At 35.3% G+C, this 20,428-nt stretch overlaps 1 protein-coding gene across 2 annotated transcripts in view; it reads left to right on the top strand.

Moving 5' to 3' along the window:
- FAP (fibroblast activation protein alpha) overlaps positions 1-20,428 on the top strand; it is a 72,498-nt gene that overhangs the window by 13,096 nt on the left and 38,974 nt on the right. For both annotated transcript variants that reach the window (XM_059167169.1, XM_059167170.1), the window contains exons 3-11: positions 4,163-4,261; positions 5,209-5,303; positions 6,254-6,328; positions 7,836-7,888; positions 11,219-11,291; positions 11,968-12,088; positions 12,986-13,140; positions 15,157-15,260; positions 17,566-17,701. In XM_059167169.1, coding sequence (XP_059023152.1) covers positions 4,163-4,261; positions 5,209-5,303; positions 6,254-6,328; positions 7,836-7,888; positions 11,219-11,291; positions 11,968-12,088; positions 12,986-13,140; positions 15,157-15,260; positions 17,566-17,701 — 911 coding nt within the window. The remainder of the gene's footprint in view (positions 1-4,162; positions 4,262-5,208; positions 5,304-6,253; positions 6,329-7,835; positions 7,889-11,218; positions 11,292-11,967; positions 12,089-12,985; positions 13,141-15,156; positions 15,261-17,565; positions 17,702-20,428) is intronic.

Raw genomic sequence — 20,428 nt, forward strand, 5'->3', positions numbered from 1 at the left:
TAAAATTGCTTTTCAGATATTTTGAGTCATAATAGGACATATGCTAAGTTCTATATATAGATCATTGGCATTTATAGCTACTAGGCACCCATTTAAAATAAATGACTAACTAGGAAGTAATACTAAATACACATTCATGTAACTTTCCTGGATAATCTGAATTAGAAGTTCTGACAGTGTATGTAACAAATCCCTAAAATCTTTTTGAGAATTCTGACAAGGATCAGCATGTTTGTTAATGATATGAAGAGGAAAATGAGTAGGTATTCTAAAAATAATTTGAAATCTAGTTTTTTAACAAATTTCGTGTATCCATATATGTGATATTAGTACTAAGTCTATTTATGATCATAATTGTGGTATTTTCATTTACGGAGACAGAAGATGACCAAAATGTTCAAGCCCAACTGATGAATATCATGATAGTAATTATATATACTAACAGTCTAATCAGAAACAGCATTTCCCTTTCTGTGATTTTATTTTATTATTTTTAAAGAAGATTTTATTTATTTATTTGAGAAAGAGCATCCACAACCAGTGAGAGCAACAGGCAGAGGGAGAGGGAGAAGCAGGCTCCCTACTGAGCAGGGAGCCCGACTGGGGACTCAATACCAGGACCCTGGGTTAAGCAGATGCTTAACTGACTGAGCCACTCAAGCACCCCTCCCCTTACTATGATTTTAGTACATATTTAAAAACAAAAACATTTCCAGTGGTCAAATGAGTGTTGGGGAAACACTGATCAAGAATATTTGGTAGGAGGTTGGGCAAAATGGGTGAAAGGGAGTGGGAGATACAAGCTTCCAGTTATAGAATGGATAAGTCACAGGAGTAAAAGGCACAGCATAAGGAACATAGTGAAATTGTAATAGCGAGGTATGGGGACAGATGGTAGCTACGCTTGTGGTGAACATAGCATAATGAATGTATAAACTTGTTGAATCACTATGTTGTACACCTGAAACTAATGTAACATTGTATATCAACTATACTCAGATTTTTTAAAAAGGAAAAAATATGGAAAGAATACTGATAAGTTATGATAATAGCAAAAGCTGACATTTATTCACTTGTTACCATGTGCCAAGCATAGAGCTAAATGTTTCGTTTCAATTAGCTCACTTAATTTAACCTTCTAGAGAAATGAAGATTAACTGCTATGAATTTCTCAATTAAGCATAATTGCAATTAAGGAAAATTACATGCGAGGATATTTAAAGAGGAAGATCTAGTATGTAAGTCATTCACCATAATCAAAGCATAACTTAGGCTAGACAAAAAAGTAAATAAACAAAAGCAAATAAATAAGCCACCAAGGTTATATTTATTTATTGAATTAGATATCAAAAAAGTTCTCTAAAAAACAATTATCTAGGAATTTTTTGGTATTCACCATAAAGGGATTCACTAAATTGAAAATTTTTCATCTGTATGTTCAGGACTATGTAGATATAAATTAAATGTATCTCAAAAAGGAAAGTTATTTCCACTGCAAACAGTGTTAGAATTTCCCCTTAACTGTATTAGAAACAGATTGCAATTTCTTTTAGAAGAGGTAAGTAAAATTTAATTAAAATACTTCACAAGTATTCTAATATTATTATAGTAAAATGGTCTTTTATTCATTGAATAGCAATTATAAAATCAGTGATATAAATTTTACACAAGACCATTTAATTAAAGAAAGAACTTTTATTATGAATAATGGTATGACATGTACAACCTTACTTAGAATTAAAGAGAATATAAGAAGATGAATATCTTAAAAAATAGAATAACTTAATGTTATTATTTAGTGTCTTGTTGCAAAAGGGCTTACCAGCCACCTGCATTCTTATAGCTACCAGAATAATTTTTAGTAAATGAAGAAAATAATTCAGGGTCCTAATTAAGCATATGGAGCATATATACATCAATATGAATCAGTTAAAATAGCAGAAGATGTATTATCCAGGTGGTCAATTAACTCTTATCACATGGTTGTACATTTATGTAATTGCAAGCTTATAAAGCATGCTGAGTCTCGAATTTCAAAAGCTAGTGTGGTAGGACTGGAAGTATTATGACCTTTTTCTCGTCCAGTCCTTTATAATATTACAGGTGAGCAAGGTGTGAAGCCAGAGATTGACTTATCAAAGCCCTATAGGATATTAGTAGTAGAATGATCCTGTAAAAAAGAGGGTGTAAATGCCATTCATCCATTCATCCATCCACCCTTTCTTCATTTCGTGTGTTCCTTCATTCAACACGCATCAGTTAAATGTTCATTATGTTGTAGATACTAGGGATGTAATGGTGAGCAAGACTAGACATGGTCCCTGGCTTATGATAGCTATTTTGAGGATACAGTGGAAGGTGGAGAAATATTAATAAAACATTCACTCAAATACATAAAGATTACAAACCAAGGCAAATGTTGTTGGTTTTTTTTTTTTTAAAGAACATGATCTGTGGGGGCGCCTGGGTGGCTCAGTGGGTTAAGCCGCTGCTTTCGGCTCAGGTCATGATCTCAGGGTCCTGGGATCGAGTCCCGCATCGGGCTCCCTGCTCAGCAGGGAGCCTGCTTCCTCCTCTCTCTCTCTCTGCCTCTCTGCCTACTTGTGATCTCTCTCTCTCTCTCTGTCAAATAAATAAATAAATAATCTTTAAAAAAAAAAAAAAAAAAGAACATGATCTGTGGTAAAGTATAACAAGAGAAGCAGATCTAAACCAGGGGGTCAGAAGGAGTTTCCCAGAGAAGTGACCTTATATTAAGCATTAGAGCCTGAATAGAAGCAATGAGAGGGGAGAACATGGAAAAAAGGAAAAGAAGCCCTGGAGAAAGAAACGAGGATCTGAAGAACAGAAAACCCAGTCTGTTTGGACTCTAAAAAGAAATGAGAGAAAGAGTCAAGAAAGGACAGGAGGGCCATCCCAAACCAGCTAGGGTCTACCGTTTGGACAAACATTTTTGGTCTTTATTCCAAGAGTTAGGGAAAGCTGTGAGAGAGTTTAACAGGAGGATGAAGTTACAGCTCTCATCTTCGACAGTTTTATTTTTGCATGGGCAAATACCAGATTCACAAAAGCTATTCAAGGTATAGGACATTTTTCTAAGTTTTGGTTCTGTAAGTGATGGCCTAGAGAAGGGGTGGGGTGGGAGGGATGGAGAATGGCAATATGGATGTGAAGGAGGACTGGAAGTTGGTTACCATACTATCCATCTGGTGTATCTGACTGTTTAGGAGCTCTGTAATGAATGTGTTCTGAGAATAGAGTCATGTTTGAAAAACACAATTGTTTTGGAAGATTCAAATATAGGTGAAATTGGCTTGTGGTTTCTGAGCTACCTTAGGTGGGGTTTTATATGGCAAACCTCTACTTCTAGAATCTTTAAGATCATCTGTATAGATGATGTGGCTTTTCTGTTTTGTGTTGTTGTTGTTGTTGTTTTCTGGCCCACTTTCTTTTTATAAAAATCCCAGTCAGGATAAGAAGTTATCTAGGTTCATTCATGCTTCCTCTCTTGAGATGTCTGGAGGTACAGATTTGGGCTGATCGCTTCTGACTGAAGGATATGCTAAAATATGTTGTTGATAAATCGGTAGTAATCCAAGCCAGGCATCTATGACAAAATACAATGAACTGCTTAAAAGACTGGGTTTTTAGGCTAGTCTGCAATCCCAACATTGCAATTGGGATTAACATTGCAATTGGGATTGCAGCATTGCACCACTGTCCCTGAATATTTTAATTTTTCTCTTCAGGAAATAAAATGCACATCAAAAGGGTTTTAAACTAAATTAAACACAGTGATTTACCAATGGCAAATATTTTCTTTTCTTTTTCTCTTTTCTCTCTGTCTCTCTCTCTTTTTTTTTTTTTTTTTTTTTTTTTTGAGAGAGAGAGAGGCATGCTCTCCTCAAGCAGGAGGGGGAGGGGCAGAAAGAAACTTATGCAGGTTTCACACTCAACATAGAGCCCCACTTGGTGTTTGATCTCACAACTCTGAAATCATGACCTGAGCCGAAACCAAGGGTCAGTAGTTCAACCCACTGAGCCCTCCAGGTGCCCAGACAGGCTTTTCATTATATAAGACAGAACAAATGAGAGTCAGACTCAGGATTTATATAAGTTATTAATCATCTTTTTTGTAATTATGTTTCTGTTTCTCCCAAAGTTCACGACTCTGAAGGAAGTACAACAAGAGCACTCACACTGAAAGATATTTTAAATGGGACATTTACCTATAAAACATTTTTTCCAAACTGGATTTCAGGTAAGTGAATTACTTATTTACCTTTGGGGGTTTAAAAAAAAATATGTGTTTTTGTTTTTATTTTTAGTGCCAACACATCTCTATGGTAACCGAAGCTACATCAGTTGAAATTTAAAGAAAGAGCAGTTACTTAGATAGGTCAAATGGCCACCAAACACCTTTGACAGAACCACTTGGACTGCATTTACCCAATAGTAGGGATGCCAGCTGGAGTTTCAGCAAGAAAGTAGGAGTTGAGAGTGCATTGCTAGAATGATCAGAGCGTGTTGCATTGTTCTTCAGAATGGAAGACATGCACCTATTTAGGAGAGGTCATAAGAATTTTACCAAAAGAGAACTTCCATTGTCAATCTGGATAATCTGAGAAATGGACAAATCCCACCCCGACGAAAAAATCTTTCCCGGGCCGTAACATTGATATTTTCATATAAGCTTCCAAAATAAGATATTGTCAAATAAGTCTAATCAAACAAACGGTAAGGTCGACTAAGTTGTTCATGACATTGTAGTTTATATCTAAGTACAACTAAACAAATTTGAATATTTTAATTTTTCTCTTCAGGAAATAAAATGCACATCAAAAGGGTTTTAAACTAAATCAAACACAGTCCAAATGTACTGTATTTTTTGTTGTTGCAAAACAAACATATCATTTTAAACTAGTTTGTCTTCTCTGTCACACAGAGAAAATTTTATTCCCAAGCACCCTGGGCTGGTCATAACAGGGCAGCTACTGGTAAACATGACATTTTTGTGGAGAATAGAAAAGAGCATTCCTTCCTCCCTTCCACTGTCAACTTATTATTTTAAATCTGACAAAGCAATGCCCTGGACAGGGAAGAAAAACAAAGTAAATCTGTGAAATAAGAGAAGTTTCTCTTTCTTGTAAATGTATTTCTTACTTAATAAGAAGATCATTTCAAGTTTGTTTTCCTTCTTGCTTAAAGGACAAGAATATCTTCATCAGTCTACAGATAATGAGATAATATATTACAATATTGAAACAGGAGAATCATATACCATTTTGAGTAATGCCACCATGGTATGTATCCAACAACTCCTTCCTCCACAAAAACTTTGCCATCTCTTCACTGATCAAAAACCAGAGTCCAAATTCTCACCACTTGATCTGGACCCAACCTGCCTTCTCGGCTCCATCTCCCACTAAATTCTCAAATTCTCTTCTTCTAGTCACACTAGACAACTGCCCTTGCCTCCTCTCAATCACCTAGCATCTTTATTTCTCTGTGGAAAAAGTGTAGCAAGAAACAAGTGTCAAAAATTTAGTCCTTACAAGAGCCAAACCAAGGCTCCCATCCGGGTTCTTTTAATTCCTTAGTTATGGGAAATTACGTAAGATTCCTCACTATACCAGCCACGGTGTGTCTCATTTTTCTCTCTCTAAAGAGTAGGAAGAATAATCCCTCTCTGGGTTACTGTAAGAGGTAAGTGATGTAACATTAGAATGTAGTAGGATGGTGCCTAACAAGGATTACGTGCTCAATAAACAGGAGTGAGGAAATGTAGGTGCATGCTATTCTCTCCCCTCGGCTCTCAAACCTCCTGCTTTCTCCACCCTCAGAAGCCTGCTAATGTTTTAAAATCAAGCTCAGAGGATACTGTCCTCCTCTGTGCAATCAATAGTCCTCTCATTTGGATTTAAATGCTTCTTTTTTTAATACTTTTGCAATGCTGTATTTGTATCTCTTTAACAGAACTTTCTAATTTGCAATACATTACTTATTTTCAAGTTTAACATCTTAAGCGTCTAGAAATCACAGAGTATGTCCTATTTCTCACATCGTCCTCCCATAGTGTTCAATAAATGTCTTTGTATACAGTAAGTACCATGTAAACGTTTTTAAAAATTACATTGAAAACATATGTACGTAGGAGTATATCAGTTATATGATATCCTTTTAAAAATACACATTTACATGGGTCTGGGTATTTTTCTTTTCTGTATTCTAATCAACTTCTTTATAATTTCAGAAAAGTGTGAATGCTTCAAATTATGGCTTATCACCTGATCGGCAATTTGCATATCTAGAAAGTGATTATTCAAAGGTATGGACTATTTAATTTGGGTATATATGTCTATATCTCTTACTAATCCACAGTTTGGCTTATAAAAGTGAGAGGAAGTAAGAGTACATTTTTATATCTAAATATTCAAGAAGTTAATGTGGATTCTCGATGAGTCCCCAAAACATAACTGAAGCATATACAAATATTCAGAATTTGGTGTACTTATCTGGCTATTATCCAGTAATAGAAACTACATCCCTGTGGGGTGGGGGTGTGCTGCATTTTGGGGCACTGTTATTGTCAGAAATGGGAGAATTATACTTGTATTTCTAAATCTATTTGATTCCATAAATCATTAGTTAATTCTCACACATTTTGATCTTGTGAAAATTTATTATTATTGAAAATGGGAAAATCAAGGTGTAGCTTATTTAACTCACTACCTCAAATAAGATAATATACAAGCAGTGGTAGACCAGGGTTTAAATCTCTGGTCAAAAGTCTGGAGTAGGAGTATCCCACTAAACCATAACCATTTACCCTTATTTAATTTCTTGTTCCTGAATGAAATTATAGAAGGAAGTTAATTATCTTATTTTTTCTAATTATGCAACATCAAGATAATTATTTTTTTGCAAGAAAGCAAAAGAATTTATTATCAAATTAAACTTCTAGTAATTACTTTCAGATAGACAAAGTCATTACTTTTAGATAGGTGAACTGCCATTTTTCATATCCATTGTGAGATGTAAAACTCTCTTAATATACAGAATGAATAGTTAAACTTTCCTCTCCCCAGCTGTTCTGTCTGCTGATTATTTTCCAATGAACCAGGTCCTGATCACTAACAATCTTTAGAAAGACACGTTTCAACCAGTTGGAATTTCTTTGCCAAGAGTTTGAAAGCTCTTTTAAGAAGCAAAATCCAAAATAATACTTGTATTATTCACTAACCACAGGACAAATATACTTCATGAGAAAAAGAGTAGGTTGGTTTTTTTTTTTTTTAGGAGGAATTATAAACTACATATCTTCTCTTTATTTTTCAATTTCTATTATTTTTTAAAAGTATTATATTTGAACAAGGCAAACATTTTGTAACAAAACTCTGTGTTGAATGAAATTCTTAACTTAATTTTAGAGGTTATCATTGTAATGAACACAAGTGTAGGGTAGTCCTTATGGCCATGGAGATCATAGAGGTTTCACTTCAATCAAGGTAAAGCATAAAGGGAAAATTCTTAGGAGACAGTGTGTCAAAGAAAAGCTTTTTATATTAAGAAATGTCTTCGGATATGCTTTTTATGGAGTGAGGGTTGAATCACTGCTGAGATTAGTTTTGGAACTTAGACAAACAGCACAAAAGTCCACAGTAAAACTCTTTAAATGAAGACTCTTTTGGAATTGAAACATATCCTTCCTGGTGCCTTGTGAAAATTGTCATCTTATAATTTCGATTCTTGAGTTGAGTGATTTGTGATGATACATTACTAAGATAAGCTTTTTAAGAATTGTCATTTGTTTTCATATCTCTTCTCTCTGACAGCTTTGGCGATACTCTTATACAGCAACATATCACATCTATGACCTCAATCATGGGTAAAATTTCATGATTTCATGTCTATTTATTCATACTACTTACATCTATTATAGTTTTCAACCTAAGTTCTGATTTGAAATTAAGACAACATTATCTTGTTACTGATCTCAGTTTCTTACTTCTTTACAGTATGTGTGTACCCATACAACTTAAGAAATATCGTTATGGAATATTTACCTATTTTTATTTGACTAATATTTTATATTTGTACACACAACGCAGTTTTATTTTCCCTACTTCAGAACTCCCATTAATGAAAGTAAATGTATGTGCTCAAAGTACAAACAGGCATGGGAATGATACATTACTTTCTGGAGAGTAGCTACTTCATTGGAAGGAAGCAGAACGAAAGGATATGCAATAGTTGTGCCTAAACACATAATCCCTTAATTGTTGTACAATTAATTGTTTTTAAAATTGCAAAATGTAAATATTTCTTAAATTTAGGTTGTAGATAAGTTGTCATCTACTTATATTATTTTCTTTCTTTATTTGTAATGCTTATTTGAAATATTTGCAACTTAAAAGAAAAAAACAATAAAGGACTGAGTAGGTAGGCAAAAGACCTAGGGAAAGAATTCCTGGCAGAAGGAATAACGTGTAAAGACCCAAAGGGAAGGGAGAGAATGAGAGCGTTCCAGAAACTCAAAGTAGGTCAGTTCAGTTGAAATTGAAGAAGGGCATGCTGACTAGTGAGAGGTGGTTTTAAGGTTAGGAAGGAGCTGGGTCCAGGAAGCAGGGGCCAAATAATAATGAGGAAACCATTAAGAAGAGTTTAGATGTTGTTCTAATGACAATAGGGAATCACTGAAGAGTTTTAAATGGGAAATGACATGATCAGATTTACACTTTAGAAAAATCTAAGTATGGACAATGAATAGGTTTAGTTATTCATCTTAATGTGATATCCTATTGCCGTTATATAAAAGGGAAAAATAATTATATGGCTTGAAGAAGTATTGAAAAGTTTTATGGTCTATTTCCTCTTTTGTCCAGCAAGCGTAGAAAAATAGAAAAAAAAATTCTACTTGTTTTAAATGTTCAGAAAGGAATAACTCTGACCTTAAACGGTCAAATGAAAAAATAGGAACTGCTGCATAAAGTAGAATCTGAAGTCATTTAATGGACTCTGAGTCTTTCTCTTGTCTGTATCCACATCATCACCAAATTCAAAAAGTATTTGTTGAACCTACTAAGTGAAAAGCATATGTGGGAGAGACACACATGAACTTAAGGCACTGAGCCTAATTTCAAGAAAACTTGAAACTAGTGAAGTAAAAACCTCAGTCTTAGATCAGCACAATTTCTTGAGGCTTTAAACCTTTCCTTTTATTTCTTTTAGTTATTTTGAAATTCTCCATGTCCTATCTATGCTGAGGTTCAACAAATTAAACAGTTCCAAAAGAAGATGACAATACTAATATTTTAATTATGGCTTGTATAAGCTTTATGGCCCAGAATCATTTTAAATATTTAGCTTTCCTTCTTTCTTTTCTCTTTCTTTCTTTCTTTTCCTTCTTTCTCTCTTTTCTGCACAACTATCTAATTTTCCAGACTTTTTTTTTTTTTTTTTTTAGTCAGGTAAATATAGCATAATTTAGGAAGTGACAGATGACAAATATGCTGAGATTCAAGGCAAGACCACAAAGCACTAATTCCAAGTTTTGTATGTGCCTCTGAAGAGTCTATAAAAATCTACCACAGAGCAAGTAAAGATGCTTCTGGTTTCAAGCATAGGAAGGAGTACTAAGAAGATGACAGCCTTTGTAAGCAGCCTCCTCCACTTTCTCTCATAGCGTTAGTTATTTAGAAAACAGAAAATGGCAGCTGCGGTGACATGACAGTCATGAAGATACTGTGTGCTCAGATTTTTCAGCTTGGCTCTGGCTGCATTCTTACATAGACGATGCCACAGCATATAGAAACCTAAGACACTATTACAATGTCAAAGGTAGCATGAACCCTGGCTTGACACAGAACTGTAACCAGGTGAAGACTGTCTTCTTTTCTGGATCATTCCTTTGCCTATGCCCTATGTCTTTTAATAGATTCTGGCCCTTTCTTCTGCTGCTTGTCAACTGCCCTCTGGCAGTCAGGATTCTCGCTGCAGCACCAAAGGTCTCTTCTTCCATGGACATTACTCTTTTTTGCCATCGGAAATGACCTACCCATTTTCCCTCACAGTTTCTTAGGCCTCAGGCTTCATGACCAAAGAAGTTACTTCAAAGTCACAGGTGTCCAAACTTTAAAAGAACAAAAAAAGTAGAAATGTCAGGCATATGTTAAATCCGGTTGAAGTTAGTTTTTGGAGGGGGAGGCTGAAGAGTCTTTCTTCAGGTTCCTCTATTTATATATGGTTTTGTGTCTCTATGAAAGCATTCTTAACAAAAACATTGATGCAATCTTCAACAAGATAATAGTCAAAACTGAAGCATGGCATCCTATGAGTCTTTAGCACTTGTAAAAATCTGAACACGTTCTTGTTGAAGAACCACAAAGTCTCCTCAGTGCAAGTTAGTCAATTGAGTATTTGCAGGGTGATTCTAGACATCAAAGTGAGATTTGGGGCCAATAAGATATTTGAAATTTCCCCATGGGTGGAGAACTTTGCAAGCTTAAGGCATACTGCCCAGTGTATGATCTGTTTTTCAGTTTAGCTTGAGATCAGATGTTCCTTTCCTTTTCTGATTTCAAGTCAGATCCCTGGGGAGATTGTCAAATGGCATCTTATTTTCAAAAATTTGAAATGCATATGCATTCACAGAGATGGGGGTTGTAAATGAGAATGTGGAAGAGTACATATTAAACTTCAGCACAATTATAGCATTTGAGAGCTGGAAGGCACTTCATCGACCATCTCAGCCTGATGTGTACAAATTTTACCGTCCTGAGGGTTAAGAGACTTGTGTTTAGGTAGAGGTCTGCCGAGAACCAGACACGTGATTTCAAAAAGTCATATCTCTCTAACCTCACGTTCCTTTTTTATAAAACAAAGGGGTTCTATCAGATAATGTCTAGAGAAAGTCCCACTTTCACAGCCTATAAATCTTTAATAAATCTTTAATTCACTTCACTATAAAGATCAGAAAACTGAGACCCAGAGAAGTGAGGTGACCTAAGTTACTAGTAAAGAACCCCAACTAGTACTCAATGTGTCTAGTACCAACAAGACTGTTACCACAGTCTTTCTGTTAGGTTTGAAGAAGCAGAGGATGATCCTTCATTGTTATTATTTATTTTTTTTCTGTTTACAAAGTTTTTTTTTTCATTGAACAGCAAGATTTATTATTATTTTTTCTTTCTTTCTTATGTTTTTTTACCCCTTCTAGAGCTTTTATAAGAAGAAATGAGCTTCCTCGTCCAATTCAGTATTTATGCTGGTCGCCTGTTGGGAGTAAATTAGTAAGTGTTTAAATTATAGAAGTGTTTAATCATTTAAATAAAAGAGGAGCCATTTGATTTTGGCCTTTGTTAAATTTCCCTGCCTGAAAGGAAAAAAAAAATTTCATGACTATTTTAGTGGTTAAAAATGGGAAGAGTTTTGATAAATTGAAACTCATCTGAGAATTCCGCAAAATCTCAAGCTCATGGATAGACTTCTTTAAATATCGCAGTCAAAAACTTTATCCTCATACTCAGCCAGAATGCGTTGTGCCAGAAAGCTGAGGAAAAATATGGTTTTCACAAGTTTCCCAGACTAGCTTCAGACAACATGAAATTTTGTCCAAGCTCTTATTTAAGGACTCTAAATAAAGATTAGATCTGGCTAGCTATTAATATTCAAAGATTTATTTGACTTTCTGTTAATATACACAATTACTTATTTGGGTAATAAAACAACGAATACAATAATAGACTTAATGCTTTATTTCATATAGACTTTAAAGATCATAATTGACATTAACGTGAGTCGGTTGGTTTTCTGACCTATTAAGGCAATACTTTAGTTGTGAGTCTTTTTTGCGTCTGGATTACCACTCATTTTGCAGGTATTAAGTAAATAGTTAATATAAAGTTACAGACTTCATGGTATTTCCTATGGAATTCTCCTTATTAACTAACTTACTACCACTTCTAGGCATATGTCTATCAAAACAATATCTATTTGAAACAAAGACCAGAAGACCCACCTTTTCAAGTAACATATAATGGAAAAGAAAATAAAATATTCAATGGAATCCCAGACTGGGTGTATGAAGGTAAGCCGTATTCTTTTTTAGTGTTGTTATTTTAGGCTTTTAATTGAAAATAATTGCATATATTTAATAAAATGGAGATGAGTAGTATGTTACTGAGATGAATGGAATCATTTCTGAAATGATTATCAAGTTAGGAACAGGGTGTGCCTGTTCTGAAAAAGCAAAATCTAATAATCGGCCTGGAAGAGTTAATTTTCATAAATGTTATAAAGTGGTAGTAATAATTTATATTTCAAGAAGTATATGGTCTTTAGATGCTATGTTAACACATTTCCTCAGGTCTCTTTTTTCTTGAGAAATAAGCCTTCTTCCAAAATGAAACAGCAGTCTACGTAATTTTGCAGGGAAGTATTCCTAGTTTTTGATGCTTTCGTGAATTTTGTCCTCTTTCCAGGTCATGTAAGATCCAAGACTTACTTAGATGTTAAAAGGTCTCATAGTCCTTGCCTTTATTAAAAAATATATAACCAAACTGTTGTTGTTTTTTAAAATATTCCTAGGAGAAAAAGTCAACTTCCAACATTTATGTCACTTTGTAGTATAATTACTGTTCCCCTTTTTTGTGCTACTTTAGGTGACTACAAAAACTAGAAGCTGCCCTCAAAGGAAAAATTATTTATTGTTGAAATGTTTAATTACTTTACTTAAGTAATTATATTTCTGATTTAATATCAATTCCTAAGAAGACTGGTTGATATTTGATACGAAATGCAAAGTTAAACTATTTCTTTAAACTCAGATTGTCCTTTCTAATAACCAAATTTTAGCATATATCACATACACATTAAATAATTTATTTCAGTCAATAAATGGCTAATACAATGTACTTTGGAGCATTTACAGTGATCTTAAGAGTAAGGTATAGCTGTAATTAACATGCTTGTATTTATCTTTCAGAGGAAATGCTTGCTACAAAATATGCTCTCTGGTGGTCTCCTAATGGAAAATTTTTGGCATATGCAGAATTTAATGATACAGAGATACCAGTTATTGCCTTTTCCTATTATGGTGATGAACAATATCCTAGAACAATAAATATTCCATACCCAAAGGTATGTTGAGTACTTTTAGCAGATGCTTCCATTTCTCCTGCGTCAAAATGAGCAACCAATACCATGAATAGAGGTGGGATCAACAAGTTTGGAGAGCTTCTTATCCTTGTGCATTGTAAGGCAAACATTGTACTGTGCTCTATTATTTATGTGGACATCTGTTGCTTTGGACATCTGGTTGTGCTGGATGAAGGAGTCTTTGCAAAATCCATCGCAGAATCTTTGAAAAACATATGGTCTAGATTATGGAGGAAAAACAAGCTTAACTTAATTTTAATTTTTCATATTTCATGCTCCAAATTCAGGGTAAAGTTCTGTTTTGCAATTCCCTCTTGAATTCTCATGGAAATGCAAACTAGAATGGAAAATACAAGTGGTGAACTTGATGTTCCTGTCAGGTAGAAGTGGGCATGAGTTATGATCATTTCTGGACATACAAGGTAGGTTAAGTTTGTAAACCTACGTTCTTCTTGAGGAAATTAGACATGGAGTGAACCCGAGATTTCTTGTATAATAATTCTAGAACTCTCAGTGTACACACTTTTCACTCAGTCCCATGTCTGAAGAGAGGTCTCCCATGCCTGTAGTGAGAAAACAGCAAGGTCACAGGGGAGAAGCACCATACACCGATCTGATTTTGACAATAAATCTGAAAGGGATCAAATCATAAATCCTCCTCTCTCACAGGGAGTGGAAGTGATTTTAGAAAATAGTGCTTTGTTCTTTGTTCTTTAGAAAATAGTGCTTTGTTCTGGATGGATCCAGTGGGTCCTATATGTGATAAAGATGGATGGGTGTGCATATGCACAAGTGGTTTTCAATGCCAGTCAAAGTGGTTGCAGTAAAAGAAACAGAAATAGCAGATGGTCTAAAATTTATGTTAAAAGTCATTTGAGAAAAGGCAGTGGATAGGAGATGCATGTTTAGGTAAAAGACCTCTCAATAGCTGGTTATAAAGTGAGAATGCTGGAGACATTGGGAAGCAAGAGGTGTGGTACTTGGGGCCCGAGATCTGAAAGAGCTTGGATCTTTAGAACAGTGGAAGGGAACAGGAAGACATGGAGGAACCCGGAACTGAGGCCTGACTGACACTGGCAGAGAAGTTGGGACCCAAATTTTTATGTTTCCTTGAAAACTGAAGTCGTTGAAACATCTGACGTTAGACTGAGAAGTGAGACAACTTGAAAGAAGTCAAAAGTCCCAGCAAAACCTCATCAGGAAACAGTTCACAGAAGGGCCTGGACAGGTCAGAGGAGGGCCTGGACAGTTCTTTAGATAAATCCAACCAGCATGGAGTCATTTAAGGCTGTGAACCTAAACTTTGTGGACTTAAATTGTTTAACAATTATACTCTCTTTTTCTGTGTTAAAATAACAGGAACTCTAAGAAGCTGTCTGGGTGTGAACTACACTGTCATGTAAATTTAGGGTGTATAATAGCACAGAAAGTACAAAACAAGAAAAGTGCAAATTCCATGGGCACTTTATTTGGAGGTGACATTTCCCTAATTTGGGGGAGATGATAGCAGTAGTAATGTAACCAGATTGAGTGGTGATTGTCCTAGACCAAATTATAGGGTGCAAGGCAAAAAGTATCTTTCATTTTTTATTCTTTACACACTTCTTTCCTCTATGCTCCCTCTAGCACATGGAGAAATGGTTATTATACTTATCCTAATATAATAATTGGAAATATCTGTTTTGAAATTCAGAAAAGAGAATATCAATTATAGAACTGTATTTTCATACCCAAAATATTTTTTTCCCCTATGAATCGAAGCTTCCTCATTAATCACTTAAAATGTGTGTTTTTCACTCTGGTTGACTCAATATTTGTAATGGCCCTGCAAGTAAAATTGAAGTGAGATTCCTGGTCGTGTTATAATTAGAATATTTTCAAGAGTAATATACATAATATCATTAGCTTATAAAAATATGCTTAAATTCCTAAAGTGTCTTTAATATGTTGGTGCTCATTGGGATTTTATGAGTTTGTATATTTCCAATTTTTTGGCAGGCTGGAGCTAAAAATCCTGTTGTTCGGTTATTTATTATCGATGCTACTTATCCTGAGCACATAGGTCCCAGAGAAGTGCCAGTTCCAGCAATGATAGCGTCAAGGTATGGTAAGCTCAGCTGCTTCCCACCTTACACTGAATTTTAACACTGAAATTTCATAATTGGGATTTATACTTCCTTTCTAGTGAATTTATGATGTGTATACTCTAAGCAAAAATAAATAAATAAAATTGGCATGCAAACCTAAGAACATAACCTAATTAAAAATCAAAAATACATCTCTTAAATCAATTTTACAATATTAGCCTCTTTCACACATATAAAGATGATCATGGTGATCAATCTGAGTGACACTTCCCTCAGATGTGTGAATGTAAACTTGGAATCAGTAGACAAATAGTAAAATTCCTGTGTGTTCTCAGCATGGCTTCTCTGAACTCTGGTCTACTCTCTTCTGCCCAGGGTTTACAGATTGTGCTTGACCACATATGTGTGACAAACAAAAGAAGATAGGTCAACCCTCTCCAATATTAGCTTTTTTTTTTTCTTTTACTAGGATGCAGTCTGTCCGTAATTAGCTGGTTGTCCAGTTATCTGTTTGGGGTTAACTATAGGTAGACAGGGGACTTGAAGCGGTCTCACTTGCCCTGCATGGTGCCTTATGTAGGTATCGGCTGATTATCCCTGGCTATAGCCACGACCCAGCCCTCCATGAATCTTCTGTGGTCATTCTGGATAAACAGAAGAGGTTCCCTACGCCCTGCCTGGTGGGCCTCCTTACCACTTCCCAAACCCTAGCAGGCCACGGCTTGGCTTCTTTCCTGCTTCCCCATGAAGAGGGAGTCCAGCCAGGACCGAGCGATTGATCCCTAACAGGGAAAAGAACCTCAGCAGAGGCCTTTTCTGGGCCCTACCGGGGTGAATCCACTTGCAGATAATTTAAAATGGCTTTATTTATTTATTTTTGGTGGGATGACCCATTACTCCCCCCACCCCAATCTAGTTGATGAAAACTTGATTAAATGTATCTTTTTTTTTTTTTTTTCTTTTGAAGCGTCATTCTCCTTAGGAGGCAAATGGAATGATACAAGGCGTACTGTAGAAGGAGGCAAGAGGCTTTGTTGGGGCATCTGTAAAATACTAACAATTTAATAGTAAGAGCTAAACTTTTCTCAGCACTCCCCATGGAGCAGGCAGAATTCTCAAGAACTTAAGCACTCTCAAGTTTTGTAGCAAGCTTTAAATTTGGTAATATTATTATTCCCATTTTATATAGAAACAGAGGCACAGATATGTTAAGTAAGTAGCCTTAAATAGGATAACTGGTAGGAGGTAAAACCCGAATCTGAGCCAGAGACCCTTCCAGTTCTGGGATTTCTTTTACATCAATGTCCAAAATTCTGTGGTTTATTTACATTGATGGTCTCTATCTGTGGCTTCATCCTCAAAGCCAAGTAACAATTGCTGCCATTCACTGACACCAATACATGCCAAACATCATTTGAGTTACTGAGTATACATCATCTCTGATTATTACAGTAAACCTGAACTGCAACTTCTGATCACGGTCACAGTTAAAACTCAGCTTCCAAAACAAACCTGCCTGGAGAGAAATACGGGCACGTATCATACTTGGCTCTCTCTCAGTGAGTTAAAAAGTGAAAAATTCAGTTTACCTGTGAAAAATCACCAGTTTAATGCTTTTTCCCTCCAGGTTGACCAATGGCTTTGGCCTCATGTCTTAAAAATTTTTTTTAAAGATTTTATTTATTTACTTGGCAGACAGAGATCACAAATAGGCAGAGAGGCAGGCAGAGAGAGAGAGAGGAGGAAGCAGGCTCCCTGCGGAACAGAGAGCCCGATGTGGGGCTCGATTCCAGCACCCTGGGATCATGACCTGAACCAAAGGCAGAGTCTTAACCCACTAAGCCACCCAGGCACCCCTTAAAATTTTTCTTAAGGTGTAAAAATCCAAAAATGAGGGAAAAACTCAAGCATAAAATTATTCCATTTAGATGAATGAGCTATCTTATAGATATTCTTTAAAGGTCAGCAAGTATGGGGTGCCTGAGTGGTTCAGTAGGTTAAGCATCTGACTCTCAATGTTGGTTCAGGTCATGAACTATAAGGAGCCCCACATCGATTCTCGCCCCCCTCCCCCCCGCCTCTACACCTGCCCTGGGCTCACTTGCACTCTCTCTCTTAAAAATAATAATAATAATAAACTATAAAAAACAATTCAGCAAGCACATTTAAGCCTTCTCTGTAGAGAAAGGAAAGTTTTACCTTCCTTATCTATGGAATAAATATTTCATTATAATAAAATACATCCTTTAGAAAACAGGACTTAAATTATTTGACATGATACTAGTTTATGGTTGTGACTCTCTGTTTTGCTTTTTTGCAGTGACTATTATTTCAGTTGGCTCACATGGGTTACTGATGAACGGATATGCTTGCAGTGGCTAAAAAGAATCCAGAATGTTTCGGTTCTGTCTATATGCGACTTCAGGGATGACTGGCAGTCATGGGATTGTCCAAAGGTAGGTTATAGTAAAGCCACAGAGGTATATTTCCAAAGATGAAAGTTATGAGTGTGTACTTATCTGTAGTTAATATTTTGTATTATAAGTCCAGAATTGCCTCATTCAACCCTTGATCCTTTGGAAAAAAACAAACAAACAAACAAAACCCTCTTTATTCAGAGTCCATTGTTTTAATTAAATAAGTAAGATAACCCTTGTTTTCTTAGATAGCATTAGCACTGATACTGCATGGAGAAAACCACTAACTGAAACAATGTAACACTGGAGAAATAAGGCATGTGGTTCTGAGTTAGGATAGGAATCTGTCCTTTTGAGAAGATACAATTGGCAGTCAAAAAACCCAAAATAAGGAGGATGAAAAGATAAGATGGGCCTTTTAGAGAAATAGATGTGTTCTATAAGAAAGGAAGAAAGAAAGAAAAAAGAAAGAAAGAAAGAAAGAAAGAAAGAAAGAAAGAAAGAAAGAAAGAAAGAAAGGCAAATGGTGCTATGTTCTATTCAGTGTAAAAATTGAGAAGCAAAAATTTCAGAGGAAATGGATATTATCAAAAGAAAGCCAAATATTCCCCCCCCCTTTTTAATTCTTTTTAAAAATTTTTTTCAGTGTTCTAAAATTCATTGTTTATGTACCACACTCAGTGCTCCATGTAGATAACTGAGACTATGACATGGAATTATCCTGCTCTCCTGTTATCTTGGGAGTACTCTATACTGTGCTAATTTTAGGAGGGAAAAATCCTTGAAAATTAGGCACAGATTTACTGTTGAGTTTTAATTGTTTCTATTGTTCAAATCCAAACATAATCTGTTAAATTAATGAGTTAGACAAGTACTTCAGCAATCTAAAAGCTTTAAAATTAGCCTGTTCCTAAGTGCTCATATTAGAGACTAAGAAATTACAAAATGTTTTCTTTAAATAGGAAATTTGATGGATACATTTCATAAGATTTCTAATTATGAAGACATGTTTCATTAAACCAAATATAGAATAAACCTATTTTATAATGTAAGAAAAAAAAGCACAGAGCAATCAAAGTAAATCACTAAATTCTATCTTGAAATTAGGACACTATGTTTTGCAAGAAAAGAGTCATATGAATCTATTTGGAAATATATCAGGACTATAATAGTCAACATTACTCGGGCTAAAAATATTTTTTAAATCACTACTCTGTAAGACGCTTGACTAATTTTGATGGAATATGCTAGAAGATTATTTTTATCTTATTTATATTTTGATATACAAAACAGAAAGATTTTGGCTTTAATGCAGTAGCATGGGGGGAGAAAAGAATAAGCTTGATGGTGGTAGTTAATTAGAAACCATTCGTATGATAAATCAGCTTTGGAGGAATATATCTTCAATGTTTTTATTGAATCTAGGTGTGAGGAATTATTACTTTAATTTTGTTACTTTAAAACGATAAGACCAGTCATTTAGATACAATTTTTAGTTTTCAAAAAAAAAAAAAAAAGGCATTTAAAAACGCAATTGCTTTGGAATCTGAAATTCTAATTATCAAAATCAGGGACAACTTTAATCCAAACTGACAGAATATGTAAGATGCTTATTCAAGGAGATGTGGAATTCCTTGGAATATAAACTTTAGTTTTATGGCCCAAAACAGTGATTAAATTTAGAATACCAGGTTTAATTAACCTTAGGATTTCAAAACAACCTCTGTTTCAAAATAATTTGGTAAGTACATGGAACACATTTTCAGATTTAAGAACAACAAAGTGTTGAGTTAGACAACAAAGCTGTGCCTTAAGATTTATTATTCCCTTGCTTTTTATGACAGTACCTTCTCTCATGGTTCTCTTTCTTCTTCGCTGACTGTTCTTTTTGTTTCCAGCTCTTCTTTTTCTGTTCTCTAGAAATCTTATTATTCTCCAAATTACCTTGTATTTGCAAGATAGGCTAACTGCTATAACAACAGTAAAGCCCTTCCAGTAATTCAGTGGGTTAAGATAATAGAAATGTTTTGCACATTCATGTAACCACCTACTAGTGAGTCCAGGTGAGTGGGGAACGGTGAGGGGTGGGAGATGGGGTGCTCAGGGTGATGGCAGTTCTGCTATCTTATCTAGTGACTTCTAAGACTAGTCGAAAGTCATTCAAACCTGTCCACCAGCATCCAGTTAGGGGATGGAAAGGGAATAGAGGATCATGTATAAGAGATTTTGATAGGCTAGGCCTTGAAGTGGAATGAATCACTTCTGCTGACACACCATTGGTTAGAACTTATCACATGACCACATCCTATAACAAGGAGGCCTGGGAGCTTGGCTCTAGTCCTAGCAAAATGAGGAAATGATTGCTGATAATCTTCAAGTCTTTGCCACAACCCTCAACTTACTCTTTCGGTGATTTTTATCTATACCAGAGGTTTTGGTCACCATTTGCCCCTCAAATTTAATCTGAGGATTTGAACTTTTAAGTATCTCTGGCTACATCTTCTCTGGTCTGTCCTCATTTTCAATACCTAGATGTAGGCCTTTATCATCTTTTTTCCAAGCATTACAACAGCCTTCTAGTTATCTCTCTGCCTCTTTCTATCTTACTCACTTCCAATCCCTTCTCTGTATCATTTTTGCAATTATATTTCACAAATTGAGATTTTGAAATCCTTCAAAGGATTTACCCAGAGGAGGGGTCCAAACTCCCTAGGGTGACATCAGAGTTTCTCCAGGATCTTTCTGATACCCCATCATCTTTCCTCA

This window comes from Mustela lutreola, chromosome 3 (assembly GCF_030435805.1).
Source record: "Mustela lutreola isolate mMusLut2 chromosome 3, mMusLut2.pri, whole genome shotgun sequence".
NCBI lineage: Eukaryota > Metazoa > Chordata > Mammalia > Carnivora > Mustelidae > Mustela > Mustela lutreola.